The sequence below is a fragment of the Nelumbo nucifera genome, chromosome 2, assembly GCF_055504915.1.
Source record: "Nelumbo nucifera cultivar China Antique chromosome 2, China Antique-T2T, whole genome shotgun sequence".
Classification (NCBI taxonomy): Eukaryota; Viridiplantae; Streptophyta; class Magnoliopsida; order Proteales; family Nelumbonaceae; genus Nelumbo; species Nelumbo nucifera.
Genome location: NC_142650.1, coordinates 38562550 through 38574565, shown reverse-complemented (window position 1 = coordinate 38574565; position 12016 = coordinate 38562550). Strand labels below are relative to the sequence as shown.

General features: G+C 38.0%; 1 protein-coding gene across 2 annotated transcripts; it reads left to right on the top strand.

Moving 5' to 3' along the window:
- The first annotated feature begins 7572 nt into the window (after positions 1–7572).
- Positions 7573–11248, top strand: ZFP2 (zinc finger protein 2). Of its 2 annotated transcripts, none has more exons than XM_088897196.1 (2): positions 7573–7759; positions 10154–11248. In XM_088897196.1, the coding sequence occupies exon 2, from the start codon at positions 10474–10476 to the stop codon at positions 10954–10956; it is 483 nt and encodes a 160-aa protein (XP_088753322.1). In that variant the 5' UTR covers positions 7573–7759; positions 10154–10473; the 3' UTR covers positions 10957–11248. The 2 variants fall into 2 exon arrangements, with proteins under 2 accessions (XP_088753322.1, XP_010259825.1); XM_010261523.3 differs by having other exon boundaries at positions 7573–10031.
- Positions 11249–12016: the final 768 nt, after the last annotated feature.

The window sequence follows — 12016 nt, the reverse complement described above, 5'->3', positions numbered from 1 at the left end:
CTAACAGACATAAGATTGAATGGAAACTTAGGTACATATAAAACAGATGATAAGGGCACAGAAGCCATGTCAACATTACCAACATCACAGATGGGAGATGAGGACCCATTAGCAAGTGTAATGGTTTGTGATGTGGAGGTTTCAAAAAGATAAGAGAACACACCTGGAGTCCCGGCCATATGATCTGAGGCTCCAGAGTCAATAATCCAGGGAGAGGTTTTAGATGACATGCAAGCAATACCTGAGTGGGCAAGTGTGGCAGTGGTATGTTGTGAAGAAGTTTGAAGGAACCGTTCATACTCATCATGCGGTACACTCACCATCTCCCTTCCAAAAGTAGATGTAGATGGGAGAGAAGTACGGTCTACCTGTTTACTATCACTGATGTCAATCTCACCTGCTACAGCATGATTAGCCCATTTGGAGGGAGGGCCATGTAGGTCATAACAGAAATTCACAGTGTGCCCTTCCCTACCACAATGAGTACACTTCCTTGCAGAGTTATTCTTTCCTCTGCCACGGCCTCCCCCTGAGTCACGACCACCCCGACCAATCATGGAACTACCACGGCCTCCTCGGGGAGCATGACCTCCCCCTCTTGTACTATGTCCACCCCCTCTAGCTGTCACAAGTGTTGATCTATCAGACTGTGTGGAGTTCTCTGTCTGTCCCAAAGAAATTCTACGAAGCCTTGAGAGTACTTCCTCAAGTGTAGGAAGAGAAGAGCCCCCTAATATTTGGGCTCTAACTGGTTCATACTCTGACTTCAGCCCCACTAAAAATCTTGTAATATCTAGTTGTCCCCTTTGCTGTTGCTGAACTTTAATATCTGGAGTGAGGGGATGATAGACATTGAGTTCATTCATTATATTCTTCATGTAGGCATAGTACTCTTCCAGTGTTTTGGTTCCTTGTTGTAAATCAAAGTACTCCTAATAAAACTGATATACTCTTGTTGTGTTATCTTGTCCAGAATATAGCTTCTTAGCATGCTCCCATATATCCTTAGTCGTATCAAGGAACATGAAGTTGGCACTAATTTTGGGCTCCATACTATTCCACAACCAAGTCATGATTTGAGCATTTTCTTGTTCCCAATCATCAAACCCTGGAGAGTCAGCCGGTGGCTTCTCATCTTTTACATGCTTCACTTTTCTCTTTTCCTTGAGAAAAACTTCCACAGATTTAGCCCATGGAACGTAGTTTTCCCCATTCAGTTTAATTGAGATCATCTGTACCCCTAGGTAGTCGGGGGAAACCACCACACTATTTCTGATCATTGTACCCATCTCCTTTTGCTGCCATTGTACTCTTTCACAGTTGCCTCTAACCTGACTTCTCAGCTACAAGCTAACTGATGTTATTCACAGTTTGATATTTCAGCACCTATTGCAGCCCCTAAACACAACCGTGAAAGCCCACACCTTATTCACACTACTGCTGACTTCACAAACCCACGAACCACATAAGCATCAATTTAGTACTCACTAATCACATGTAGGCCCTCTTACAACCACTCAATAGAAGTTGTGCACCACAAGCACCATAACACAGTCAAATCTGCTACACCTAGTTCAGACTTGTTTAACACATTTAAGAGGGCATTACACAACCACAAAGAACTCGGCTAGGTCACTGCATTACACCTTACACCACTCAACCACCTGCAGCAGCCCTAACCCACTCAACCACTTACAGTAGCCCCTACACCATTCGGCTACTGTACACAACCCATTCTAGGGCAACAATGAACCTAGTTCCCTAGGTTCTAATCAGTACTAACTAATTCTTGAAGGGTTTCTACCCATAAATACCAGCAGCACAAAAGGACTAGATAACCAACCTTCCTTTGAGAGTATCTACCAACCATCCACTGCAGAAATCACTTTCACTGTGCGTAGCAGAGAGAAACGAGCTGTGATGTCACAGACCTAGGGCGAACCAGCTCCATTAACTAACCAGAAACGAAGAAGAAGGTGTCACGAACACAGCTGAGATGCTTTACCAACTGAAGCAGGTCAGGAGCCTTGCTCTGATACCATGCTTTGAATGCAGCTACAGTAACCCGAACCAGGAGAGAAGGAAGAAGAAGAAGATGAAGAAGAAGAAAAGAGAAAGAGAGAACAGGAAGGTTTAGTCGAAACTGATTAATCTTCCATTCATTCGACCCCCTAATGTTTATTAGGTTCTAATTACCTTTACAAAGACTAAACTGCCCTTACTTAAGTGTGGGGCTGAGTATCTCTAATAAAACTGCCACATAGGCAAGGTACTTAACAAACATGAGATGACTAAACTACCCTTATTCGACTCACTTTAACAGATGACAAATTAAAGTACTGATGAAAAACCACTAGCATTGATCACACAAGTACACAAAAGCTGTAAAACTAGTTTCCACTAAAAGATGGCATTCATGTGGTCCAAAAGTTCCCTCCACAAAATGTCCAACCCATTAGATTATCATTCTATACAAAAAAAGGGTATGTGGTGTGGATCATTAGTCATGCACCCATATTAAATAGGGTTGCATTGTCAACCCATGGCACTACTCACTTCACAAACACTAGATTTGGGTTATGTTGCAATGCTGCATTCAAACAAACAAAATAAGGAATTAAAAGGCCTATGATTCTGTGTCCATGGGAGTATCTAAAATAGGGATCAACTATACAAAAAATTGAAAATGTTTGCCACTCAAAAAGACTAATGTCATTCAGTTAGGTATCAAGGCTGGGAGTATCTGATTTCTTGGTTTCTCTCTTCTTCAGCCTATACACATCAATTAAAAAATGAAATGTCATTAACATAACATATATCACATCAAGTTGGTCGTGAGATGAATGTGAGTATCCCCACCTGTCTACCTGGTGGAGCAATGTGTGGATGTTGCAACAGTCCTCTACTACCCCTCTTGGGATGTTAAGATTGCAAATAGCATGGGTAAGGTTAGCCAATTTCGTAGAGTTGACACAACACCCCTATTGGGTTGTTCAGCCTAAAAGCTACAACTAGAGCTGCCATTTAACATAATCTAAAAGTAAATTGGCAAACCTGTCTAACTGATGGAGAAGCATGTATGTTTGGTTGCTTCACACTCCCTCTGCCACCCCTACCTAGATTGACAGCCCTTCCTCTTATAGTAGTAGACCTACTATGTCTAACGACTACTCCTGATGAATAACCAACTTCATATGTTGATGGAATAGGAGTGGCCAAGGATGAAGAACCCATAGCATGGGTAATTGCACCCTCTTCTTATAGATAAAACTTTCCTTCTAACTATGTGATCAGGTTCAGGTTAGTCAAGGCCATGCCCTCGCATCTGCATTGTGCATTTAAACATTAGTAGTTAGGGGATAATGTCAATGTAAGAAAATGTTCATATGGATTTCTGCTTAGATATGATTACCTTTGTAGTTGTAGTGTTGGTAATGGGGACGGGAACGAAAATTCCTTCTATTGTGCCCAAATACACCACAAATGGAACACCGAACTATCTTACATTTCAGTGGGTCACAGGATGATGGACCTGCCTCATCTTCTTCCCTTCTTCTATTGACTAGAGGTTGACCTAGCCTTCTCCTCACTGTTAGAGGGTTTAATTGGATGGTGATCTACATGTGGCCAATATTTTTGTCCTAGTTGTATACCCTTGCATAGGTAGCCATATAAAAGGCTCTATCACACAACTCCTCCACTCTACCCCTTGTGTAAGTCAGCGCTACGAGTACATGAGAACAAGGGGTGCCACTAATTTCCCATACTCTACAAGTGCATGTCTTTGCATCCATCTTTTCGATATTATCATCAACCAAGTCAGCCCCTAATGTCTGGTACTCATACTACCGAAAGTAGAAGACCCTAACAAATCATATGTAGTGAACCATTCAAGAGAAAAAAAAAAAACAAAACAAAAGGAATTAATATGTATGCTAATTAGACAATACATGGATTCTCTCCTCCTATCAATGATCGACTACATCTTTGGCGATAGCTTAGAACCAGGTGCATTGGTAGTCCTATGTCCTTCATAGATCTTCCACATCCATCGTTTTCATATGTCTTCTAACATTTCAACAATTGGCATTGTTCTAGCCTCCCTAATCTATAAACTAAGTGACTTAATCTATTTATTTGTTATACCATCCAACTTAACTATAAGGTCAAACCCATGTCTAGACCATGTGTCTAAGAAATCCAATCATATGCATCTTTGGAGCAGCTATTGATAACTTCTATATAATAAATAAAATCAGACTATGTGTATGATTTTCTGACAACCCATACAACATCCTTTAATGCCTTCCCCTTGAATGTCTTTTAGAAGAAACAATGGTTTGCAACAGGCATTAAAACTAATACTCCCTCAACCATGCCCTACACATAACCATTGGAGTTTTTTAGTGTTAAATGTACATACAACCAAAGAAAACAATAAGGTCAAGCCCTAAATACAATCAAATGTAAACTATATGCATACGTTATGTATGTCTAACATAAAGATCCATCTATGTGGGTCATTAATATCCAAAGCATCTATGAAGTCATTCAAAAACCACAACTAGCTATCCTTGTTTTCATCATCCATAATAGAATATGCAATAGGAAATATCCCATTATTCCCATCAAGGCCTACAAATGAGAGTATTACACCTCCTATTACACTAGTCTTGGTATGCCAACCATTTAGTCCAATATTTATTTTGTATCCTTCCAAGAAATCATTCTTTGGTCTTGCAAGGTAGATGAACATTCTCTCAAAGATGCCAAATGTTTCATGTTTTGTGTAATACTAAGGCAACCTTGCATATGATTCAGCCAATGATCCTATGGTCCTATCAATACACCTACTCTCTCTTCTAATTCTCATTCTGGCATCTTGTAGTTAATGGTCACCATACTCCAAGGAGGTACCTCACCCAATCTGCAGAAGTCATTCAAAATATATAATGTAATATATCCAATCACTATCAACATTATCCACAAATCCCACTTTACGTTGACATATGACAACTTTTCATTTGTGGTCTTCCTTTGACCACCATAATTGATAATGAACATATATCTACCTCCATCCATTACCTACATGATGAAAACACACAAATTCAGCCACTGTCAAAAGAGAAATAGGAAGAAATGTCAAAACTGAAGATTACATTTTAAACAGTCTAATTGTCAAGACAACTTAAATACACAACTAATGCTGGAGCCCAGGTTTATAGGAATTAGATAACTCAAATACACAACTTAAACAGTTCACTTGTCCCTTCCATGTTAGCATGCAATTACCTAATCTTGTATGGGTTTTGGCCATCATAAGAGCCTACCATGCAAAAATAAAATAAAATAAAAAATAAATGCCTACATGCATTGATGATGTTAGAAAGTACAACCACTAGGAAATTTTACACCCAAAAGTCGGTCTGTGTCGTATGAATGGAAGACTGGGAAATTTTACTTGGAGGTAACTCAATGTTACACCCATTAAGAACCACTAGGAAATTTTACTTGGAAATAACTCAACAAGCATATGAATTCATTAGTTATAGTACCAATGTATACTAATGAGTCAATCAAATTACTTGTTTAGATGAATTCTGAGATCTACCAATTTAGATGTATGAGCATTAGGTAATCTATTTTCTTGGGTTTGGACAACTTTTGGCTTCATGATCTTACTCCGGGCTTGTATTTATTCTTATATATTGACATAAAATTTCATACTTGTTACCAAAAAAATATTGGAATTAGATTACCAAAATATTAAAAAATTGAGGGTGTTAAGATATTTCATCTAGAGCTATTTGGCATTTTTGGGATACATAAATAAGGTAGAATAGATGTTTAGGGTTTGAGAAAGCAATAATATTTAATACAATGAAAATGCAACTGGTTCATAGTCATAAAAACTAGGACAACATGAATAACTTGGAAACTAATGGATTTCTTGGGGTGTAGGTTACCGCCTCTAACTAGAGCTTGATGGATCTTAGGATTGACCTAAATGTCATTCAGACATCCAGCTCTTGTTTGACCCACTCTCTAAAGATAACTGTAACCAAACATATAGCACAAAACAATGGAGACTCAATTTGAAGTTATTTTAGATGATCATCTTAGGTAATTGTCTTCCGTATAATTTCTTACATGAATGAATAGGGATATTGTTGGGTCACGTTAAGTGGTAAACCTATATGAGTTTATTGATCACAAAGGCCAATTGTACACACTAGACGGTTTGGGCATTAAGTCGAACCTCTGGTGCTAGGTAAACCAATAGGTCACTACTCTTAACAACATTTTCCATGTACAACTGAGTTACTCATGTGTGGATCCTATGTGTGCATCGTAGCAAACACAGGTCCCAAGCACACCACATAACCCTTTAAGACACCATTGAAATGGTCTCCATGACCCTAACCATTTTAACCCAACCAAGAGGGGTTGTGAACCATTAAGCGGCAATCACAGCCACGAATCTCTATGACTAGCCCCCCACAAGCAATAGGAGCACAAACAATTCATAAAAAGGTAAACCATTAAGCATACTCTGTACATACCTTAGTGATGGAAGAATTTGAGCAAAGCAAAGCAAAGCAATAAACAACTATTATTTCGGCAGACCTCACTTCAAAGCACATAAAAAATTGTAGGTAAGACAAAACATAAAAAGACAATCGGGTTGACATTAAAAAGGCTAAGCCTCGTTTTCTTTCACCGCACCTCCACATGAAACATTCTTCTTCACCGCCGGTCGGAAATTGCAGCAGTGACCGTTTGCACTAGGTAATGGAGTGCCTTATCTACTCAAACAACGACGGGTTTTCTTTCTTGACAAATGAATATTTCGGGGTCGTCTATGTGTTAAACCACCGAAGGTCAATAACATAATTTCTTCTAACATGCGACTACTGACAATATTTAATAGAAAGGCAAAAGTGACATTTCAACATTATTATTACAATTTAACGACGATGATAATTGTCAAAAAAAAAAAAAACTTAAAAGATAATTTAAGACAATATATAACAATAGGGATAGAATTAATCAATTTTCTAAACTAAATTTATCTAAATAATTATGAAGCGTTTGAATTCAAAATTTAGTAAAAAGGAAAAGGCTAAGTGATGAAAAGCTGATCATGATAGGATGATTACAAAAAAGTAAAATTGGGTTTTCAAAATTTTAAAACAGGCACACAATGTCACATGGGAACGAAAAATGTGGACCATTAAAGGAGTAGTATTTGTCTTATTAGGTCACTCTATAACGATGCTTAAGTCATTTAAAAAATCAGGGGGATATTTTAAGTATATGTCAAGAAACCACAGGGGATAGTTAAATATTTAACCCAAAATAAAATAAAGAAAGAATACTATTTGGAGATGAGGGGGAGGGAATGGAGGTGAGGTGGATGCAAAAGAAATAAGCAGGAAAGGTGTATCGAGGATATATAAAAGCACAACACATGTCATTATCCACGTGTAGACCAAAAAGAGAACCAATACTCGTCTCTCTGAAACTAGTACCTCCAAATACACTCAGTAAATGTTTATAAAATCCGACAAACTCCAAACATGTTCATGCTCCATTCTCCACATCAGAGCATTTTCTATTTCTTCTCCTTCTTCACCTTCGCAAATCCCAATAAAAAAAATCTGATCAAACTGTAAACATCTATCCCTCCCAAATTGGGAAAACCAGAGGCTCCCTCGTCATTGCTCTCTTCCTGATTAGCTACATCTGGTATTCCCATGTAAGTTCTCTCTTCTCTGCTGTGCTTATCCGTATTCCCGTTCTCTTGTTTCCTCTCTCTCTCTCTCTTGTTTTCCTCTAGCAATTATTCCCTTCTCAACTATAAAGAAATGAAAAAACAATTTTGAATTTGAATGGTCAAAGAAAAGCATCCCATTTGAGTTGTTTGTTAAATGGTTTATTAAAGATTAATTAGCTTCGTTTCGTGTTTGCCTTAGAATCTCATGACCAACTATAATGCAAATGCAACAGTCTTAACTTTTTCTGTCTCGTGTTTCTGGTTGGAGAGACAAGACTCTCAGCAATAATGGCCGACCTACAAGGTTAAGATATCACATTTATCCTACTGCTGTCGAATAAGAGAACACCGCTCCTTGTACAGATTGATTCTTCTTTTTTTTCCCGTCTTTCTTGAATTTAATAAATTACCAATCAGTATATGCTTTCTTTCAAGGCTGTGGTAAACTTTCACTGCATTTTTTTTTTGGGGTAACAACTTTCACTGCATTGAGGAGAGAGATGGGTTTGATATGATCATACATACAAGGGTGTGGACCCACCTTTGGTTTATTCACTAGTGAAGCCTTCTGATCTATGGATTCCTCTTTTTTATTTTTATTTGTTTATTTGATTCACTGATAGATGGGATGGTCATGAAATTATGATCATTAATTCTATGCATGGGATGGATTTTCTGCTTGTAGGTTCATCATGGTTTCTGTTATTGAATGTTATTGTTTAGATCTGTTACTTGAAGGCACTGTTCATCTATCCTCTTTATGTGAAGGTTATGTGCAGGAGAATTGAGGGTGTTGGTCCCCTCAAATCCATAATGTATATGTGACGTAAACTTCTTAATGTAGATTGTTTAGTGAGTGAAATACCTGGACTATATATCTTCTCTTGGTTCTTGTTTGGTGTTGTTAATGTCTTGTAGTAGAAAGAAAAAAGGCCCCCAAAGAAGGTACCTTGATGTTCTTTTCATTATTTTAATGCCTAGTTTTGTAAAATACTAGGCTTTTTTCTTTTCAAAATTTATTAATATTCCATAACCTCATTCCTTCATCTCCAAATACAATAACAATAATAATAATAATAATAACGAATTGATGATGTCCCAAACAAACCCTTAAAAGCATCTGATTCTTGAGGTATACGGCTATCCTTAGAGAGTTTGGACATGGGGAGGGAATGAAGCACCATTTATTTGTTCCTTTTTTTCTTAGAACAAAGCCACCCACAAAGTACAAAATACTTTTCCCATGTACAATTGTCTGATATCAGCCCAATTTATTGCCGGGTTCTATCTTGACAAACATAGCCTATACGTTTTTGATAAGGCTTAGTTTGGAAAGAGTACAAATACAAATATATAGAGTACAAATTCTTGTATTTTGTATTATTTTGAATGTATTTATACTGTACGTTTTCGTATTTGTACTCCTTCCAAACTGAGCCTAAAAGGAGATGAAAACTAGAAGGAACTACAGTCGAAGCAAAAAGAAAAGGAAAAAAACAGATAGTTTATAGAGATAATTTACAGGGATCTACTACCTCACCATCGAGGTAACATGTACAATATTAGTGGAAAGCAACCCAAATCCCCTTTTGAATAGAGATACCTCGTGACCACCTAACCTCCACTAACAGATCATCATTGGCACCTTACCTCTAAGGTTGTGTTTGGTTTAATAGAAAATAAAATAAAATAAAGAATTAGAGAGTTGAGGAATTTTGTAAAGTTCCATAAGAATTTAGTCGATTTACCCTCATTTCTATCAGCTTAGATCGACCAGTTATGCTGGGCCGGTGTTCGTCAAAGGATATAAGTTCGATCTGTTATCATGTTTGCAGTTTGCGCGTTCAGTATCGTCAAACAGTGGCTTTTTTTATCAGTACCCAAACAAAGAAATCCATCCTCAATGAAAAATCTTTGTAGATTTCTAGTGGAAAGAAGAAGACGAAACCCAAACCAGGTTTGATTGGACGGATTAAGTACATAGGTAAAGTAGATAGATAGATAGATGAAGAGATAGGGAAAGATGGGTGGATGGAAAATGGACTAGAATAGACTAGAAGAGATAGAAGGTAATTAAGAAGGGGTTGAGAAATGGAAAAAAAAAAAAAAAAAAAAAAAAAAAAAGATAAAAACCTTGTTTGGATTTGGCCAAATTACGGAATCTCCATGGAATTTTTTTCTATGGACCGACAATGGGTTCAAATGGTGCCATAAATGGAGACGACAACACTTCATTCCCCAATGGTTTTTGCAGGTTTCTGTCCTCCTCTTCCCCCTTTTTTTTCTATCTTTCTTTCTCTATTTTATCTCTATCCTCTCTCACTCACCCACAAGGCCATCACTTTGTATCACTCTTCTTTCCGTTTGTGGTTGCAGGAACAGTAGACCGTTGCATCTCATATAACGCAAGACAACACCTCTCTTATCTCCTCCATCAAACTGACCCCATCTCATCTTTTCTTGTCAATTGTATCCTCTTCTTTGATTTATTTCTTTCTACTATTGCACCCAAACCGCCATCCACCCACCCACTCAATCATCTCTCTCTTTTCCCATCTTTTATTTCTTTTTCATTGATTAGTAGACCTATTGCCCATATCAAGATTTCTCCTCCATTTATACTTCTACACTTCTCTCTCTCTCTCTCTCTCTCTCTCTCTCTCAAACCATCCCTTCCCTCCACTTGAGCTATAACCATGGAAATAGAGCCCAACTCTTCAATAGATCTCACCTTGTCAAACCAAGATCTCAACCTGGAGCTCGTCCTCGAACCATCCTCTTCATCTTCATCATCATCCCTTGGTCCCAACGAGCCTCGAGTTTTCTCCTGCAACTATTGCCAGAGAAAATTCTACAGCTCACAAGCTTTGGGTGGTCACCAAAATGCTCACAAATTGGAGCGCAGCCTAGCCAAGAGAAGCCGGGAGTTGAGTTCAGCTGTACGACCACATGCCGCTTTGAGCCATCGATCAGGGGCTGATAGTCGACGCAGTCAGCCGCCCTTTGCCGACTTGGAGCACCAACGCCATGTAGAAAGGTTCAGTGGTGAAGTTGGTTATGAGAGGAGAGAAATGGGTTACATCTCTGCCGGAATGGAAGGCCCTTGGTCCAGCATCCAGAGGCCTGAGAACGTCCAGATAGAAGAATTCAACCACCTAGACCTGTCTCTTAGGCTTTGAAGTTTGAATTACTTCTTCTAAGTTTTTCTTCCTTTTGCTAGATTATATTTTTTGTTTTCAACTTTCTTGGTTGATGATTTCATGTGAAATAGATGAGGGAAGAGAAGCATATCAGAGAAATGATTTTACGAGTGCTTGGGGTTGTGATCAATACCTTCTGTTGATATTGACAGTGTGATCAACTGATCATGGAAGTTAAATATAGGACTGTTGTTAATGAATAATCTGAGAAACAAGTGGCGAGGATATATTCTGGTCATTTAATAAAGACCAATAATTGATATTTTCATTACATTTCTCTCTTTTGTAATATTAAAATCTCTTCTCTTGCTTCAATTAGACATGGAGAGCCGGTGACACCGCCTCTTGTTCTCTGCAAATGCCACTGTGGATGTTTAGACCTTCAAACTCGAAATCTTGGATTTTCTGGAAACAAGTAGCGTGGGAGTTCAGATCCTTTTTCAGCTTAGCAGGTGTGAGAACACTGGCAATTGTATGTGTTTTGGAAATAATAATGCTTATATAGCCATGTGTATTTATCAGAAAACACTTGTCAGAGTGTGTTTATCTCCTCCTGATTGGTGTGGTTGAAATATCTCACATGGAGAATCTGAATCAGTATTTTGACAGTAGAGCAACTTCATATTGAAGCGACAGTATTGGGGAGAGATGAATAAGATTAGAAAAATTGAAAAAGAAAACTTGTGATAATTAACTAAGAATTATCAAGAAGAAACATGAAAACAAATCTAATCCAAACCGAGGGGAATTATATTGCACTACTTTCAGCTACGTCTACAGGCGAAGTTGAGAGAACCAATCAGTTTCACTTGCACCTTGTTAATTATTTTTCGAATATTCAGGATTATTTTGGCTCAAATTCTACGTGCAGAGCTTATAATCAGAAAATGGCAAAGAATACATATTCTGAAACTCATCCCATGAATTTTTTTTCTAAATAATTTGGATTTTGGTAATCTGTCAAAATCCATTTCCCAAAACCCAAAGTCGGTTTGCAGGTAGATTCTACAATGGGGCCTGGTTGTAAAGTTGATTATAG